Source organism: Chiloscyllium plagiosum, chromosome 22, assembly GCF_004010195.1.
Source record: "Chiloscyllium plagiosum isolate BGI_BamShark_2017 chromosome 22, ASM401019v2, whole genome shotgun sequence".
Classification (NCBI taxonomy): Eukaryota; Metazoa; Chordata; class Chondrichthyes; order Orectolobiformes; family Hemiscylliidae; genus Chiloscyllium; species Chiloscyllium plagiosum.
In genome coordinates this window covers 45,355,208-45,375,750 of record NC_057731.1, presented here as the reverse complement: position 1 = coordinate 45,375,750, position 20,543 = coordinate 45,355,208, and the positions used below count along the sequence as shown (strand labels likewise).

At 40.1% G+C, this 20,543-nt stretch overlaps 1 protein-coding gene across 5 annotated transcripts in view; it reads right to left on the bottom strand.

Annotated features, from left to right (window-relative positions):
* Positions 1 to 20,543, bottom strand: part of prom2 (prominin 2) — an 88,812-nt gene that overhangs the window by 51,375 nt on the left and 16,894 nt on the right. For 4 of the 5 annotated variants that reach the window (XM_043712938.1, XM_043712937.1, XM_043712940.1 and 1 more), the window contains exons 4-9: positions 11,841 to 11,896; positions 9,606 to 9,811; positions 6,533 to 6,653; positions 5,470 to 5,533; positions 2,332 to 2,421; positions 777 to 973 (exon numbers count right to left, since the gene is read on the bottom strand). In XM_043712938.1, the coding sequence (XP_043568873.1) occupies positions 777 to 973; positions 2,332 to 2,421; positions 5,470 to 5,533; positions 6,533 to 6,653; positions 9,606 to 9,811; positions 11,841 to 11,896 (734 nt within the window). Of the gene's footprint in view, positions 1 to 776; positions 974 to 2,331; positions 2,422 to 5,469; positions 5,534 to 6,532; positions 6,654 to 9,605; positions 9,812 to 11,840; positions 11,897 to 20,543 lie in introns of those variants that run through there. The other variant, XM_043712941.1, reaches the window with a different exon arrangement.

Sequence of the window (20,543 nt, the reverse complement as noted above, 5' to 3'; positions counted from 1 at the left end):
TCCTCTGAGTGCTCCGGTTTCCTCCCACAATCCAAAAATGTGCAGGTTGGGTGAATTGGCCATGCTAAATTGCCTGTAGTGTTAGGTGTAGGGGAATGGGTCTGGGTGGGTTGCGCTTCAGCAGGTCGGTGTGGACCTGTTGTGCCGAAGGGCCTGTTTCCACACTGTAAGTAATCTAATCTAAAGCACACCAGTTGCCTCTCTCTCTAATAAGAGAGCAGCCCTATGGCCCTCTGAACTATGTATCTTTATATTACTTTACCTTTACATGTACCATGTATATAATGGGTAAAAGAGTGAGATTCATCCTGGTGCAATATGGTGTGTATGTATTTCATTATCTGCTCCTACAGAGCGTGGATAAAAGGGAATGATTCACTCCAATCTGATATCAGTTTGCCTTTGATTTTATAAATGGAGAAAGGTGCACTCCAAATTAAATTTTTAAGGAGCATCTTAAAGCAGAAAAGAGAGGCAGTGCGACTTCAGAAAGGAAATTTCAAAGATTAGAGCTCGAGGAGCTGTAGGCATACTGGGCAATGGTGCAATAATGAATATTTGGGATTCAAAAGAGGCTGAAATTGGAGAAGAGCAGATGTTTGAACAGGACGGATACGGGGAAGGGCCAGTACATGAATTACTCCTTACGAGGGCCAGTATGTCACAATAGGTTGAATGGCCTTCTTCTACTCAGTAATGATTCTATTGTGTCCTGAGCAGTTCTAAGGTTGTAGAGGTGACAAAAAGTAAGAACCAATGACCAGCAATTCACATACCGTTCCAAAGTTGGCAACAAGGTCAAGGTCCTTCAGGATGCCCTGGATGCTGACACATTGTAAACCACACATATTGAGTGTTCTGTTAATGTTTTGTTGGATGATGGTCACATTCTGCTGGAGAACCTCCTGCTGATGTAGCAGTTTTGCTGCTGTCGAATTTATGAGCACCAGTCTTTCATTCATCTCAGTGACAACTGTGAATAAAAGCAATCAGGACATGGGTAACATGATTCAGTTAGAATTCTAATAAACCTTGAAATTTCAAACCATCTCTTCTGTTTTGGAAGCACACTTTCTTCCGCATTTTCATCCATTTTATATAAGACCATAAAACATTGGAGCAGAGATTAGGCCATTCAGCCCATCGAGTCTGTTCCACCATTCAATCATTGCTGATAAGTTTCTGAACCCCATTCTCCTGCTTTCTCCCCTAACCCCTTGATACTCAAGAACCTATCTATCTCAGTCTTAAATATACTGAATGACCTGACCTCCACAGTCTTCTATGGCAATGAATTCCTGAAAAAGGGCTTATGCCCGAAACGTCGAATCTCCTGCTCCTCGGATGCTGCCTGTCCTGCTGTGTTTTTCCAGCACCACATTTTTCAACTGTGGCAATGAATTCCATAGATCCACCCTCTCTGGATAAAGACATTTCTCCTTATCTCTGTTCTAAAAGGTCTTCTCTTTACTCTAAGGCTAAGCCCTCAGGTCCTAGTCTCTCCTACCAATGGAAAAATCTTCCCAACATCTACTCTGCCAGGCCAGTCAGTATTCTGTATGTTTAAATTAGATCCACCCTCATCCTTCTAAACTCCATCGAATATAGGCCCAGATTCCACAAACATTCTTCATTTGTTAAACTTTTCATTCCTAGAAAATTCATTATACCATCTTGCAAAATTTAGAGATAGATTTTTGGCTCAACTGGTCAACACTAGTGTTTATGCTCCATATGAATTTACTCCCTACTTCATTGTCATACCCCAGAACTATGTAAAGATAAAAGAGAACTTTGTAAAATCTAATACAGCTCTGAATATGTATACGATAGTGAAAAAACCCGCCATTCATGGAAGCAACAAACTTTTAAATTGTTCTGAAATAGTTGTGTCTTATAAAAACAAATACACTTTTGTTCAGAAGACAGATAATCCTTTAATAGTCTTTGCAGTCTGCCCACCAAACCATGAACAGTTAAGATAACCATAGCTTTTGAAGCTCAGCCAAGCAAACATAGTGACATAATAATAGGCCTTTGAGAAATGGCAACAAAGACTTCTATTGAAACTGCTTATACAGATGGTCCACCAACTGGCCTACCAAATAAATTAGTTCAGCTGTGATTCTCTTAAACAATCACCGACAGAGCAGGTTATTGTTTCAAGTGTAAAGAGTAGAGGATATCTTAAAAGAAATTTCAGACTATGACAGTTAAATTGACCTTATCCACCCATTAGGAATATTTCCATCTATTCCATCAATAGTACTTCCTTAAATGAGACAGTTACCATGTTTTCCTCGACAGTGTGCTCAGATTTGTGGTCATTACCTTGTGCTAGCTGAGATGCTGAATTCAGTATAGGGTATATGGTTTCACCCAGCTTTTTCAAGACTGTTTTACCAAGACTTGAACCTATATCTGAAAATGATAAAAATAATTGGAAATATCATTATACAAAGGTAATAACCTGCATTTCCACAGGCAGTTGCATTCTAGGAAGAGAAGGCAGTTAATGTCCCTAGACTAGTGCTCTGGTGACATTCAAATTAATTGATAAATGTAAAATGTAAATGGTGACCATGAAGATGTCATCAAATATCAGTAAAACCCATCTGGTTGACTCATGTCCTTTACAATCTTACCTATTCTGATATACGTCCAGAGCGTGGTGCTGAAAAAGCACAGCAGGTCAGGCAGCATCTGAGGAACAGGAGAGTTGACGTTTCGGGCATAAGACTTATGCCCAAAACATTGATTGTCCTGCTCCTCAGATGCTGCCTGACCTGGTGCACTTTTCCAGCACCACACTCTCAACTCTGATCTCCAGCATCTGCAGTCCTTACTTTCTCCTATTCTGACTTATATTTGACTCCTGACCCACAGTTATTTGAATTTTATATATCCTTAACATTAGGACTGTATGTCTCATGAAAATTGTATGGACACAAATTTAACTAATGGGCTATAAACCATGTAAATACTTGGTGTTATACAAAATAAAAAAAATACTGCCAGTGCATGCTTGAAGCAGGTATGCAAATTGGCTGCTGCCTCTTCACAATCCAAACTGTTATGTTGATGGAAACAGTAATAAGTGTTTACTACTGTTAGCAGAAAGGACTCAAAGTTTCACTACAAGTATTTGTTCCAAAAATATGTCTCCTCTTTATGACTAATTCCACCCTGATCTCAATTTTTTTGATGAGTAACGAGGGTGGTCCTCTGATACTCATCTGTTTACTGGAGATTTGAAAAGGGAAATAGAAATGTTACCCAACTCTGTTTAAGTGTTCTTCCAGTTATCAGCTGGTAAAGAGCAGGTCTGCAGTAAGTCACTCCCTCTGATGGGGGTAATCTAGAAGACTTCAGTTTGGCAGTGTTCCTTAACCAAAAGTTAATCAACAAGAGAACAGTTGCATTCCAGAGAAGGTTCATTAGGTTATTCCCAGGCATGGGAAGTTTGTTGGCCTTCATTGCGAGAGGATTCAAGTACAGGTGCAGTAATGTCTTGCTGCAACAGTATAGAGCATTGATAAGATCAAACCTGGAGTATTGTGTGCAGTTTTGGTCTCCTTATCTGAGGAAGGATGTTTGGGCTGTGGGGTAGGCCTTTTAGGACACAGATTAGGAGAATTTTTTTCAGCTGGCAAGTGGGAGTCTATGGAATTCTCTGCTACACGAAATTATTGGGGTCAAAACATTGAAGATGGTCAAGGAAGATGTAGCTCTTCGGACTGAAGAGATCAAAGGGCATAGGCAGAAAGCAGGAGCAGAGTACTGAGTGGATGATCACATTGAATGATACAACAGACATAAAGGGCCAAATAGCCTGCTTCTACTCCTATATTATATGTTTCATTGTTTAAACCTCTTTACTTCACTATTGTTCTCTCCTCATTAAGATGCTTCTTAAAATATACATCGTAGACTGAGAGCTTGGCTTCCTGCCGTATCACTTTATGTAGCTTAGTGTCAAATTTTGTTTGATGCATTATTCCTTCCAGTCTTATTACTCTCTGCACTACACTACATTACAGAACGAAGGACCCGATACCCAACATGAGCAAAACTAATGTAGTGTACAAAATACCATGCAAGGACTGCACAAAACACTATATAGGACAAACAGGAAGACAGCTAACAATCCGCATATATGAACATCATCTAGCCACGAAACGACACGACCAGCTATCCTTAGTAGCCACACACGCAGACAACAAGCAACATGAATTCGACTGGGACAACACTACTATCATAGGGCAAGCCAGACAGAGAACAGCCAGGGAATTCCTAGAGGCATGGCATTCATCCACAAACTCCATCAACAAACACATCGACCTGGACCCAATATACCAACCACTACAGCGGACAGCTGAAACTGACAACCGGAAGCGGCAGGGACAGACCACTATAAACACCGGAAAAAACATCAAAGAAGCGCTTCGCAGGAGGCTCCCAAGCACTGATGATGTCGCCTAGCCAGGGGACGAAACGTTTGCAACAAAAACTTCCAGCTCGGCGAACAGAACCACAACAACGAGCACCCGAGCTACAAATCTTCGCACAAACTTTCAATAAGGTTTCTGCAGACAGAGAGCAGTTATTGTATGGTCTATGGCACTACAAGATGTATGATTGAACAGCTGTGATGTGACTATGTGGTGTGTCATCTTCCAATCATTGACAGCACTGAGATCAGAATTGTTTCTTTATTTGTCTGCTGCATTTGATCTCATTTTCTTTCCTTCCTGTACACCCTTTCCTTAGGTATCATTCATTTTTACCAGCTTCTCTTCTTCACCATTGTACTATGGCCTCTAATAGCTCTGAATCTTTTATCATCCATATGATTCTTTATACCACAGTACCAGAGTTAAAACTATTCTTAATGTGTCCCTTTTCTCCCCTCAGAAGCTCCTATATTATAACTTACCTTTGCAATATTTATTAATCAGGTTGGTAGGTGAATGCTTTGAAACTAGACAGGACCAGTGTGTCTCAAATCCTCACCTTTGGAATGCAAAGGTCTTGCATTCAAATACAACCCATTTCATTGAATCATGGCTTGTAAAAGCAGCAAAGAATAAGAAGGCATAGATTTAAAGTGATATGTGAAAGGGTGATGTGAGAGAAAACTTCTTCACAGAGCGGGAGTTAGTGTATGGAATGCACTGCCTGGAAATGTGGTGGGGCAGGCTCAATGGAGGCTTTCAAGAGGACATTGGATGTTTGGTTGGATAGAAATGGTATGCAGGAGTTTGGCACTAGACAATGGAACTGGTTCAGGCATGATGGAACAAATGGCCTTCTGCGCCATAACAATATTGTGATTCTGTGATGGCCATTGGCTTGATTATCTAGAGGCTGATAAACATTGTGTACTGCAGTTAACAATATTCTAAATTGGCTGGAATTATGCACAGAAGATGTCCATGCCAAATCAATTAATAATAAATGGTTACTTACTGTCCAGGTTAGCTGAGACACTGGCTACTGGTATTGCACTGGCATTAGTAATGGTTGTAATTTGCTGAAGAAAAAATATTTTAAAGAGAAGATAAAATTTTAATACATAAAAGTGACCCCTGAAAGTCTCATCATACAAGAACCTCAGTAACAACAATCACAATTATTTTTTCTCCAGAACTCTAGTGTGCTGCCTGAAAGCGTGATTGTAGCCGATTCAATGGAAACCTTCAAAAAGAATTGGTTAAATAGTTGAAAAGGCAAAAAAACAATAGGACCGGGGTGGGGGTGGGGGTGGGGTTGGGGGTGGTTGGCGGGAAGAGCGAGGAAACAATCTGGTAGATCTTGCAAAATATTGGCACAGTAATGAATGGTCCCTGCTAAGCTGTTAGTTTCTCTAATTCTTTGGTAGTCAATGTGGAAATGAGAAACTGATGTAAAGAAAAGAAACATTCTTGTATCAAGATTAGATTACTTACAGTGTCGAAACAGGCCCTTCGGCCCAACAAGTCCTCACTGACCCACCGAAGCGCAACCCACCCAGACCCATTCCCCTACATTTACCCCCTCATCTAACACTACGAGCAATTTAGCATGGCCAATTCACCTAACCTGCACATTTTTGAACTGTAGGAGGAAACCGGAGCAAACCCATGCAGACACAGGGAGAATGTGTAAACTCCACACAGTCAATCGCCTGAGGCGGGAATTGAACCCAGGTTTCTGCCGCTGTGAGGCAGCAGTGCTAACCACTGTGCCACCATGACGCCCACTATAATTTGTTTTATTAGTAGGCCTAATGGCCTCCTTTTATCCTTTCATGAGATGTTGAGTTTAGATTACTTACAGTGTGGAAACAGGCCCTTCAGCCCAAAAAGTCCACACCGACCCTCCAAAGAGTAACCCACCCAGACCCATTCCCCTACATTTACCCCTACATTTACAAGGTGGCTAATCTTCAGGAAGGGACATTCCCAAAGTATCTTGCAAGATGCAACTACCATGATCAATTTATTCAAAATCTTAACTTCATATCAAGGATTGCAACAGAAGCAAAACTTACTTTTGGGATGGAGTTAATGTAACTTTTCAGGTTTCCTAGGGTGTCTTTCAGTAAGTTGTCACTATGCTGTAAAGATTCTGAGATGTTTTCATTGCTGACAAACATGCAGATATTTCCTATTCTGTTTGTGATATGTAGGAAGGAGAAAAAGCAATTGTCATTATTTCAGCATTTTAAAATAAAGAAAGGTAGTGCTTTTACATTAGTGTCACTTTTCATGACACCAGAGTATTCAAAAATGCAATTTTAATTCTTTTGTTGCTTGATATGAATACAGATTTTGCAGCCACAACAATGGTAGGGCTACTAACTTACAATGTGATTGATCCGTAAATGTTTCAACAATTTCAGATGAGAAGATGTGTGGCTTAATTCAAATATCCAGAAGTAATGTCCAAGTTTTGCTACTTCACTGATAGCTTTACAAAAATAGCAATTTGCTGTCTGACTATCTATTGACATGCATTGAATGGCATGAAGATCTTATAGTTCTACTACAGATAGACAATAAGTTCATGACAGTGTTCTAAATCTTGTCCTCTCAGGTACTGACAATGAACTACTTGCAAAAACTGCATGTTCTTACTTCTCTGTATTTTTGAACATAGACTGAAATAGGGAAATTACTTTTTAAAACTCAAGGATTGTGCAAGGTATTGCTGCACTTTTTAAAAGCAAGTTGCCAAAAAATGATTGTAAGTTGTGCTTACATTGTTGTCTCTTCAACGCATGCAAGTGATTTAGTTACAGGTGAAATGGCATTAGGGCCTGAGTGCAAAGTGAGATTCAGCTGGCAACAAGTAGCTGATTGGTCTGTGGAGTGATGACCAGGTGTTAACAACAAAAACCTGCTGTCTGCCAACAACTCCTGATGAAGGGCTTTTGCCCGAAATGTCGATTTCGAAGCTCCTTGGATGCTGCCTGAACTGCTGTGCTCTTCCAGCACCACTAATCCAGAAACAACTATATGATTGGCTATCAGGCAGGTGAACAGCTTGTGGGTGGGAACAAAAAATGGCCAGTAATGTCCCCCAGAAACAGAGATGATGTTGGTCTTTCTGCAGCTAAATAAAAAGAAACCTCAAGCCTGTAGAAAGTCAATTATTTCTCTCATCAGTTGCTGAGGACTATGGTATTTAACACATAAGTCAAAACAGTTGTGAACCAGTTGCTCTGAACATCTTGCAAGCAGGTGAAAGTATCTGAGTAAAAGAAATTGAGGAGCATCAAGTCCTGGTAAGCCAAAAGGATCATCTCAGTACGTCCTTTAGTCAGGAACCATTGGACCATGTTCCCAGTTTTCCCTCCATCAAAATCACTTTTTTTTTCACATCTATCTATCTTTCTGTATGTGTTTGTAGGGAAAGTTTATAAGGGAGCTAGAGTTCTACCTAGTAGAGTTATAAATCAACATTTAATAGTTGTCTACCTATAGCCATAATCAATGTGCAATATATTAGTAACTCTGGTTAAGAACAGAAATCTGGTCCATGCTTTCTGTCAACTTAGGTCAAAAAGACAGGTATAATCTTTAGCATTTGTGATGATTCTGAGATTGGGGGGTCTTTATTTCCAGTATATTATCCCAGTGAGAATTGACATTACAATTGTGGAGTCTCAACTTCAGGTTTTGAGGGGTTATAGCTTTAAATTGGGGGGTGATGGATATAGGACAGATGTCAAGAATTTCTTGACTCAATAGTAGGGGTGTTGAACGCACTGCCTAGAACAGTAGCAGACTTGCCAACTTTAAGGGCATTTAAATGGTCATTAGATAGACATCTGGATGAAAATAGTGCAAGTTAGGTGGGCTTCAGATTGGTTTCACAGGTCGGTGCAAGATCGTGGGCCAAAGGGCCTGTACTGCACTTTAATGTTCTGTTCTAATTAAAGATCTTAAAAATGTTGGTTTTGCATTTTGATATTTTTTAACTTTACCAACTGTTATTTTTCTCTCTCAATCCAATTTTATTTCCCTCTTTTTTTCTTTTTCTTCCATTATTTAGTTTGACATTGCATTTATCGCTTTTTTTTCTCAACATTTGCATTTTTCTTTCTCAAATCTTCTGTCAGATTGCCTAAGAACACCCATTTATTTTCCCTGTTCACTCTGATGCTCTTTCCTTCACTGAAGGCTATCAATTTGCATTTTTAATAACATGCAATGGAAGGAATCTAAAAATTTGAGCATGCAAAGATAAGACCAACTAATGGCTGACATTTTTAACTGCTATGATCAATTATGAATTCTAAAAATGGGTATGTGGGTCACAACATGCACTGAAAATACCAGGCTCTGCTGGTAGCAAAATTATTTCAAAAGTGCCAACACTCTATTGGAATATATCCTGATGTGTAAAGCTTTAACAAACATGTCTTATTTCAGAAATGTTCAAGTTTTGTACCACAAAACGTTTGATGTTCAGTGTCAAAGGGTGTGGTGCTGAAAAAGCACAGCCAGTCAGGCAGCATCCGAGGAGCAGGAGAGTCGATGTTTTTGGCATAAGCCCTTCATCAGGAAGCAGATTTGTCATGAAAGGCTTATGCCTGAAGTGTTGACTCTCCTGCTCCTCAGATGCTGCCTGACCAGCTGTGCTTTTTCAGCACCACACCCTTCGACTCTGATCTCCAGCATCTCATTCCTCACTTCCTCCCTACAATGTTTGATGTAGAACATTGGATGCTTTACTCTATCTAACTCTGTGCTATACCTGTCCTGGGAGAGTTTGATAAGGACAGCTTAGAGGGAGCTTTAGTCTGTATCTAACCCCTTGCTGTACCTAATGGGGATAATGTAAAGCAAACTTTACTCTGTAACTGACCTCTTGCTTTAACTGGGTACAATGTTGAGGAAGCCTTAGTTTCAGATTACTTTCAGTTTAAAAGAGTAGGGAGAGCTTTACTTTGTATCCAACTCCATGCTGTACCTACCTTTGGAGTGTTTATTTGAAAATCTGTTAATTATGAAATTAAAATCTGTTTCCTTCCTATATGGTCCTTCATAAAATCAAATCCATGCAGAAAATATACACAAAGACTTCTGTAACTTCAGAAAAAGAGAAACAATACTCACAGAATCACTGTTGTAACCATGACCAAGATGGCTGCTAGTGTCCTCCTTCTACAGTTCATTGACTTTTTCTGCTCCTGGTACATCTTTCCTCCACAGTTCCCACAACACCGACAGCAACAGAAACAAACACCGACCAAGGGCATGAAGAGGAAGAAGAGAATTCCAATAGCTGCACAAACAATGAAGCCAATCTCATACTTCAGAACCTGGATGAGATGAAGATTATAAACTAATATTTGTTAGCTCTAGGTCTGGAACTGAAGGACTCAGTTGGGGGGCAAATTGATGTTTGTTAGTGGCACATATGAAACAATTGTAAATCAGTAGCTTATTTAATACTGAGCCTGATTTTCTTTCCAATTTGATTCAGTAGTAAAGCAAACTGATTGGAGAGTAAAACACTTTACTAATGATCACTAATGCCCAAGATTGATTTCACCCATTTTCCATCCTGAATCATTTTTATAAGAATCTCCAAACTTTGGAACTCCTCATCTCATTCAATATCTCACAATATATCACATGCTTAAATGTGACACCTCTCTGCATTATTTTGAAACACTTTTAAGTAGTCATTTGGTAACACAAAACTTGAGATGCCAAAAAAAAAAATTTTGTCAAAGATTTTCACTTTGTTTTCCTGTGAATTGCCCAAGTATTGAATGTTTATACCTTATGAAAGGAGGGTCCTAATAGGTTGGTGAGAGGACACTGATTGTGGAAGAGTTGCCATAGTGAATGCACCCATTAATATTGCTACTGCATTGTACCAGAGTAAAACAGAGGGCTTCACCTGTTGCTCAAGCAAAGCTTGGCTGTAAATTGTCAATCCTCATTAATTGGTGCATTCTCCATGGAAATTAGGGTCTACTTGACAAAACTAACTGGGAATGTCATGAAATGTAAATGTTGGCTTTTCCTCTAGAATTGATATTCTTCTGAATTGACCTGATGAGTGCAAGGAAAAAAGCATTGACAAAATTTCAACAATTCTCAATAATACTTTCACTTATTTAATACATTATCACATCTCACATATGTAGATATCTAATTTGCTTTGTAGTCAAGCATGTATGTGTCATGCATGTACAAATATTAACCAGTTGACACAGAGTGGGCCATCTCAGATAAAGTAGGATAGTAGGCCTGTGATCTTGTTTTTGGTGATGTTCAGAGGATGCTGCTGACCATAAGGTCTATTTTACAAATTCAGGCAGATGTTTCCTTACCTCCACCTAAATCTTAAGAAGTGGCAGATGAGGCCTCAGTTTCATATTTACAATGTTTGCAACATCAAAGTGCTCCCTCAGTGCTTAGTCTGAGTCCACAACACTGCTCTAGGGTAAGTACATGTTTAACTGAGTTCTCATGCACTGGAATGGAAGCCAATACATTTTAATGTAGGGTCACAATTCATACAGCAGGGAGAGGCTGTCAGGCTCAGACCAGCATTCTAAAGCAACCAGGCCTTTTGACTTAGGAACTGAATCCATGCTCTGGGGAGTGCATTCTAGCATAATATATTCAGTCTTTCTTAGTATGGGTATATGGAATCAGAGTCATACAGCATGGAAACAGATTCTTCAGTCCCACCAGTCCATGCTGAACATAATCCCAAACTAAACTAGTACTACCTGCCTGCTCCTGGCTCATATCCCACCAAACCTTTCCTATTTATGTACCTACCCAAATGTCTTTTAAACATTATAATTGTTCCCACCACCCACCACTTCCTCTGGAAGTCACTCCACATGCAAACCACCCTCTGTGTAAAAAAAAAAGTCCCTCGTGTCTTTTTTAAATCTCTCTCCTCTCACCTTAAAAATATGCCTCCTAGTCTTGAAATCCCTCATCCTAGCAAAAAGACAACCACCATATACCCTTCATGATTTTATAAACTTCTATGAGGTAACCTCTCAACTTCCTATGCTCCAATGAAAAATGTACAGCCTATCTTTATAACTCAAACCTCTTAAGAGTTGGTTACCCTGATTAATATGTCATAGGTGCAAACAGACAATTTCTTTATTGAGTGAGGAGGAGGTGGAATCACCTTTGGCCTCGAGGTGAAAGTGGTCAGGGCAACTGATTGGGGTTGTCCGGTATTGGCTTTCCTTTGTACATAGGAATTGGTGGAATGTTAAAGCTGACATTTCTTGGAGATACTTTACAATTTCAATACTTCATCCATTCAATCTAAAAACTAAAAAAACACTGCTGTTTCACTGTTCTTACCTTTACATAGTTGCTCTGTAGATTTTCAGCATTTTGTTTGAGTTCCTGGACTAAATCTGTGAAACAGACACAAAAGGTTCTGTTAGCGAGCATTAATGATCATTCATTTTGGACACAAAAGAGAGACATTGATCCTATGTGATTAACCATGTGATTGGCTAAAACAATTTTTGTTTGTGTATCTATCAGTTTCTTGTGACTTTGTCACTCTTGTAAAGGCCACATCTCTTTATTTTTCCTTATTTTGGTTTATGGACCAAAATGAGGAAAGGATATTGCTTTAAAGCAAGGAGTGTGCAAAGAGATGTTGAACCTTTGAAAACAAGCTACTGGACCTCACCGTGAGTTGTATTTATACCGTTCCTTTGTTCAAGCAGTATGTGTGACTGGGGTGGAGGAGAAAATGTTGGAGACTCAGTGGCACCATGGTTTGTGTTTCAGGAAGTTTTGCCAGGAGACAGGCTGTTCATTGGTTTTTCAACCTGGATGAGATATGTAGATCAGGAATGCTCAGGAGAACAACAACTGTCTGCCTACAATCCCATGTGTGACCAATGCAGAGACAGAGAGCCTTTAGACTATAAAAATACAACTCTTTGCAGGGAAGCAACAAAGAATTGGAAGATAGCGAGATAGTCTCTCTCACCATTTGCCTTGAAGTTGTTACCTCAAATCAGTGATTGTGAGAGTGAATAGTTAGTGCGCAAACTGCTCTGTGGCTGCAATAAAGAAAGGGCTCGGAAAGAAGAAAATTAGAGCAACTTCGAAACCCGCGATCACTAATTTCTAGCACAAGGGAAGCAGATACAAGGGAACACCACCACCTGCAAGTTTCCCTCCAGGGCATATTTCACTCTGACTGAGAAATATACCACTGTTCCCTGGGCCAAGATCCTGGAATTTCCATCCTCTTATTACTGTGGGCACCCCTCCACCCCAAGGGCTACAGCAGCTTAAGAAAGCAACTCAACACCACCTTCACAAGAGCAATTCGGGATGGGAATTAAATATTGTCCAGGCCAGAGTCACCCAGATATCATGAATGACTTTAAAAACATAGTGGCTTATGACTTATTGGTCTTTATTATAAAAGAATGTGGGTATAGGAATAAAGATGTCTTCCTGAGATTAAATAATACCTTGGTGCAATCATAGTTGAAATATTGCATGGATGTTTAATCTCCTTACCTGAGAAAAAATGTACTTGGCACAGAGGGAATGTGACAAACTTGCACCAAGCTAATTGCTTGATAGAGGGACAGCCCTGTGATGACCGATTTAAGTGGGCTGGGATTAGATTCTCAGTTTTAGATGCACGAGGGTGGTCTCATTCAAACATAGAAAATTCTTATAGAGATCAATAGGATAAATGCAGGATGGTGCTTCCCAAGACTGAAGTTAAAAATTTTTAACTTTGTCCACCCCAGTCCAACACCGGCACCTCCAAGTCATCATGACTAAAGAGTGTAGATACAGGGGAGTCAGAATAAGGAGCAGATTTTTTAGGACTCAGAAGAGAACGAATTTCTTCACACAGTGGGTAGTGAATCATAGTCTCTCCAGAGCAGAGCATTACTGTAGACACTGAGCATGTTTAAGACTGATAGCAATAGATTTCTACATAAAAAAATAAGCAGGGATATAGGATAGTGTAGGAAAATGGTGTTGAAGTTGGAGATCAGCCATGATCCTGTTGAATAACAGAATGGATTTGAAGAGCTAAATGGCCTACTCGTTCCTTTTTTAAAAGTTGTGTAAACCAACTTGCCAAAATATGTTGTTTAGCCAATTATTGAGCAGTTGAATGGTCTTTTTACTTTAAAAAAAATCCTTTCATGGGATGTTGATGTCACTGGCAGGTTCAGCATTTGTTTCCCGTCCCTAATCACCTTTTTAAGTGACCTTCTTGGTCATTTCATGGGGCAGCTAAGAGTCAACCACATTGGACTTGATCTGGAGTCAAAGGTAAGCCAGAGCAAGTAGGGACAGCAAATTTCCTTCCCTAAAAGACATTCATGAACCAGATTGGTTTTTATAACAATTAATGATGGTTACATGGTACATTGTGAGTTTTCAATCCCACATATATTAATTAAATTTGAATTCCACCAGTGGTGAGATTTGAATCTGTGCCAGCAAAGAATAAACCTCACCCTGTTTCCTAGTCCAATGGTCTTACTCTCTTATGCCACCATCTCCCTGCCATCTATTACTTGTGTTCTTTGGAAAGGAAGTAGGTAGATGGGGGGGAAAGAGAGAAGTTTAACCAGCTGTATTATTAGCAAAGTATGTTGAATTGAAACTGAGACATTACAGAGTATGAGAAAAAGAACTGGTGGGATCAGTGTACAGTATTTGTCGTTCCTAGGTGATTAGGCAATCAATCAGCAATTTTCAATACAGGGAACTGTAATTTGAATCCTTCCTAACAATGGCACTTATTCTACTTTTATACACAACAATACAATATGTACTCAAGGTCATATCTTGTTCAATAGATTATTGTTGTTTGCTCTTGCAAGGCTTCTCAGGAAGAATGTGGATAAGCCATGAAGGAAATCAAAGGTATCAAATTTCACAAGCCTAAAGTTGGTGTAAATAAGATGCAGCCTGGTTACAAGAATTCTGTTCTGCAATCACAGAAGTTAATCTTATCCAAGACGTTATTTGATGATTGGAATGCTTATTGTACACAGTGCTCTGCAGATAAATTTCAATGGCTTTACACAGCCACACCTTGGATAAAATGCTGATGTGCCCAACTCTCTTGTTTACTTCCTTTCTGCCAAGTTAAATAGGAGGCTGGTGTTCTCACTGTTTGAGACAGGTATGGAGTGAAGAATAAAGATAATTTTGTATAAATTCAACGACCATTAAAAAGGGGAGTAATTCCAAGGCCTCCAACAACAGAAACATTTTCCTCCGAGCCAGTTATGTCTCCAAATACTAAAGAGGTTGTCCCCTGAACTCCACACAGCTCCTTGCTGCCACACTTGATCGAATGCTGTCTTGATATGAAGAGCAGCCACTACTGCCTCATCCCTGGAGTTCATTCATTCACACTTCTCTCCACATTTAGACCTAAGTCTGACATAAGCTCCTTCGGTGTCAGTGAGTAGGTTTACTTTTGAATAAGTGCTGCTTGATAGCACTGTTGATGACCCCTTCCATTACTTTACTGATAATGGAGAGTAACATGCAAGATAGTAATTGGCTGGATTGGATTTGACATTTTAAAAAATAACTTCTAATTAACCTGGTTGGAGATATTATGACACACCCCTGCAGCAGGTAGGACTTGAACCTGGCTCTCCTTGCTCAGAGGTTGGGACTACAACTGTGGCACAAGAGCCCTCAAAGCTCATTCAAGATTTGTACAACCAAGTGGGCATAAATGAGGGCTCAGCCAGCAATTGAACCCAGGAAGTCTTACATGTTGTTTTGCAGTTCACTCCAAAACAAGTATCAGACCCCTAGACCAATGAACCAGCCAATTCTTGACACCTTTTCCAGTATGCAGACAGGCAATGCTTGGGCAATTTTCCACATTCTGTAGCTGTTCTGAGATAGCTGTGACTGTGTTGAGGGAGACAGAAAATAATACTAATCTTCAGTACTTTCCAGAGTCCTAACGTTTATAGCATAATTCCTTGTTTTATTAGCATTCCTGAAGTGCATTATCTCACATTTTTCCAGGTTGAATTCCACTTGACACTGTTCTACCCACCAAATGAAAATATTTATATCCTCCTAGATGCTCTTCTCGTTACTATTTACCACTGTACCGATTTTCATATCATCCACAAATCTCTTGATCATACCCCCCTGCACTTAATTCAAAATCATTAATGTACACCACAACCAACAAGGGCCCAGAGTCGAGTCCTGCAGAATCCCATTGGAAATAAAATTCCAGTCACAGGAACATCCCCTCTTACCATCACTTTCTGCTTCCTGCCTCTCAGCCAATTTTGGATCCATTGTGTCATTTTGCTTTAGACCCCATAGTCTGTTACTTTCCTGACTAGTTTGCCATGGGGGATCTTATCAAAAACCTTGCTAAAGTCCATGTAGACCATATCAGATGCATTACCCTCATCAACACTCCTGGTTACCCCCCAAAACATTTGATCAAATTTGACAAACACGACCTTCATTTGAAATAAATCCATGTTGACTAGCCCCGATTGATCCATGTGTCTCCAAGTATGCACACGTTCTGGTCTTCAGAATTATTTCTAATAACTTCCCCACCACTGAGCTAAGACGCTTGGTTCATATATATAACTTATTTACTGTAGATGATTTCATAAATACGTCCCTTTGAAACTTTCCATTTTGCAAGAATACAGAATTCATATTGATTAACACATAATCTCAGGTGCATGTTCATAGAATTCCTACAGTGTGGAAACAGACCATTAGACCCAACAAGTCCACACTGACCCTCTTAAGAGTAACCCACCCAGACCCATTTTCCTCCCCTATTACTCTACATTTTCCCTGATTAGTGCACCTAACCTACACATCCCTGAAGACTATGGGGCAATTTAGCAAGGCCAATTCACCTAACCTCCACATCTTTTGGATAGTGGGAGGAAACCGGAGCACCTGGAGAAAAATCACACAAACATGGGGAGAACATGCAAACTCCACACAGACTGTCACCTGAGGCTGGAATTGAACTAGGACCCTAGCACTGTGAAGTAGTATTGCTAAACACTGAACCATCATGCCATCCCAACAGCTTTTCCTACCTTCCCTATACAAAGAGCATTTCTCCATTCACTGTCCCCTTCTAGCATATATGTGACTCTAATAATGTACCACTTTTTGTAGTGGTCATCTGGAATCGCTATCCATACTCAGTCACAGCGTTGCACTAATCACACCCCCGCCTCTCCCCTTCTCCATTTGCTATGGACTATCAGGCAGGTGTTAATTTACAACTTGGTTGGGTTACTAAGTGTTTATGAAGCAACTTGTCTCTCTGTGTGATTTCTGTCATGAGCTCCATTATGAAATTGATTTTCCATTGCCATGTTTATTTCCTCAATGCTTATAATTCTCACACATATCTCTAATTTAATCATTAGCAAAATCTCGCCCACTTTCAACTAGGACTTTTGCGGGTACTCCTGGTCTGGTTCCCATCCAATTTTCAATTATCTTGCTCACAATTACTCTTTGTTGTGAAACTTGAAAGGGTTCAAAAAAGATTTACAAATATGTTCCTTGGGTTGGAGGATTTGAGCTACAGGGAGAGGTTGAATAGGCTAGAGCTATTCTCCCTAGAGCGTCAGAGGCTGAGGGGTGACCTAAAGAGGTTTATAAAATCATGAGGGGCATGGATAGGGTAAATAGACAAGGTCTTTTCACTGGGGTAGGGAGTCCAGAACTAGAGGGTTTAGGGTGAGAGGGGAAAGATTTATAAGGGTCCCAAGGGGCAGCCTTATCACGCAGAGGGTGGTGCGTGTATGGAATGAGCTGCCAGAGGAAGTGGTGGAGGCTGGTACAATTACAGCATTTAAAGGCATCTGAATGGGTATCTGAACCGGAATGGGGATATGGGCCAGGTGCTGGCAAATGTGACTAGATTAGGTTGGGATATCTGGTCAGCATGGACGAGTTGAACCAAAGGGTCTGTTTCCATGCTGTACATCTCTATGACTCCATAACCCAGCCTAACTCAAATCTATTGGAAACAAAAGCAGAAATTGCTGGAAAAGCTCAGCAGGTCTAGCAGCATCTGTAGAGAAAATTCAGAGTTAACGTTTCGGCTCAAGTGACCCTTCCTCAAGGTTTCTGATTTACAGCATCCGCAGTTCTTTCGACCAACTCTATTGGATGTGGGTCTCAATTTTTTGGCTTATTGTGCCTAATGCTGCATTGCTGAAGTTGATGTCCTCCTCGCTGAATGTTCTCCTCTTTCTTCTGAGAAGATTGTTGGTGCTGTCCTAGCTCTTCACAGTCCATTGTATCCTCACTTAACCTGCTTCAACTGTGCAGAACACAGCATAGGATTAGGAGGCATTTATACTCATGTAAATTTTAGACTCTTTTTAAAGGTTAAATTTATGGGGTCGACTATTACATTGATAGTGATTTCGAGGGGTTAAAATTCAGGCTACCGCCCAAAATACCATATCATTAACAGAAACCCAATTGATCTCTAAACAAATAAAGAAAAAAAATGAATTACAGTAATTACCAGATAAAGACAATAGAAACAAAAATTAATGAGTAACCTTTTTCTATTTATACATACAATAAGTGAAGTAGAAATATAATATTGCTTTAAAATACAATTACATGGCACATCTTCAAATACAAAAGTTCATTAAAACCCTGCAAAGTCACACTTTTCAACATCTTCACCACTGAATAAAGCTTCATAATCAGCAGGATGAATGATTCATCGTATGGATCCTCTTCATCTACGCTGTCTGTAGTTAGAGGGAGCACGTCATCCACTTTGTCTTCTTCATCTATGTCATCCCATAGATATTCATCCTCTGTAATGTCTAATGTATTTGTCCATCAGGTCATAAATTCCAAACTTCCTTTATCCATTTTCTACATCCGCCTTCATCCATCCAGCCTTGTGGATGCATATGCATGACAACTCCTTTTGGAAATTTCTCCTTTGACAAAGTTTTTCTCTTAAAAATAGCCACCAGTTTTAACATGTGCCATCAGCAATACAAGAAAGAACTAAAGTAAACTTCCACCACCAGATTCTAGCCACCAAACGCCTGGAGGAAGAACACCTCATCTTCTGCCTTGGGATCCTCCAACCACACGGGATCAATGCTGATTTCCTTATCTCCATTCCTCCCACCTTATCCCAGATCCAACCATCCAACTCAGCACTACCCTCTTGAACTGTCCTACCTGTCCATCTTCCTTCCCACCTATCCACTCCACCCTATCACCATCACCCCACCCCACCTCCATCTACCTAACACATTCTCAGCCCCCTTGGGCCTCCCCCACATTCCTGATGAAGAGCTTATGCTCGAAACGTTGACTCTCCTGCTCCTTGGATGCTGCCTGACCGGCTGTGCTTTTCCAGCAAAACACTTTTTGACTCTGATCTGCAGCACCTGCAGTCCTCACTTTCTCCCTACTCTTCCCACAGCCAGTGGTTTTCACCAATACTGTTTTTTCTCCTTTTTGATTCATGGTTTGATTCTCCAGCATGTCGAGAGTAACAGGCATTTCATCCATGTTTCCAATGCATGATAACTTGTAGCCTTCCTTCTGCTAATTTCTATTTACAAACCAGTGAAACTGTAATATCTTAACTCACTGTTCAGCAGGCAGCTTTTGTGCAATCTGCTGGAGTCTTGAGTCATGCGTTCTCAAGCACCTTGTGCAATGTCCAGCACTTGCCTTAAAATCCGAAATTTTCATCCTCCTCGGATTTGTTTTGTGCATGGATGTGGATGGCTTCACAACTAACACATTTTCCATTTTGACAATTTTTCAAGTGCCCACTCAGCAACTGTTTTCTCCAGTTGTGGCCACTTGCTAGGTTTACCTCTGTTGGCACACTTTCATATTGGCACTGTCTGAAGTTGGCTCGATATCTTTCTCCAGTCTCTCTCCAGTTCCTTCGAAACACAAAATCCTCTTGCTGCTACACAGGTATTGTCTTCTCTGTAGCTTCAATAACTTTCAAATTAAACACTGCTTTTGTTTTGCTTTTTCTGAAGGGCATTTTTACACAAGATGATGAAAAAACTTCAAAGTCACTACTAGATATATGATTGCATTCTGCGAGTGCTACAGGGGAACTGAGCTCAGCTGAATTGCACACAAAGGGAGACTTTTGCCTGAGTCTGACTTGATCCATCGTAAACCTTTGTGCCAAATTGATGTGAACTGTACATCAAAACACACTAAAGCATGAAAAAAATTCATTTCCTCATCTTCACATTTATGAACAGGATAAATACTTTGACTCACAAATGTCGATCTGTTAGGGTCGACATTTACACGAGATACATGGAAAATTCCAGATTTTTTGGTCAAAAATAGGAAGTCAACTTTTACTCAAGTAGTTTGGACAGAACTGCAAGGTTCCCCCAAGACCGATCCAAGCATTAGAACTTCATCCTCATGATGTTAATCAACTGCTCCACTATGTTCCTGGTTGAAGAACATGCTGCATTGTATCTAGGCTTTTCCCCAGTCAGGCAGTTGCTCAATAGGATGATCAGCCATTATTGCATAATGTTATTCTTCTTTCACAGTAAATATCATTTCAATGCATCTAGATCTTGAAACAAATCAAAGAACATGAGAGTTCTCAAGGATATAGATGCATGGCAGTATTCAGCATACCTGGTACAAGCTTCTAAGATGTGGTACCAGCGACTTGTACTTTAATGGAATGGAAGCCTTTTCTGTCATTGAAGTCTACAGCATTATGAAGTTGCATTCTTAACCCAAAGTGTGTACAGTCTTTAGCACCATGTAACTGGGAGAAGCCTGATATGTTGGGGAAGCCTGATATGTTGGCAAATCCTGCTGACTGGGTTGCAGCACTGCCCTTATTAGAAGAAAATGAGATGAAAGGCTTTGATCTCATTTTCTTATGCTGATCTGGCATAAGTTGCATCAGCAGCAGCCTTAATGCATCTGCAATGAGAGATTCCACACAGGTCCCCCATGAATTCTTGGAAGGTAACCAGTTGC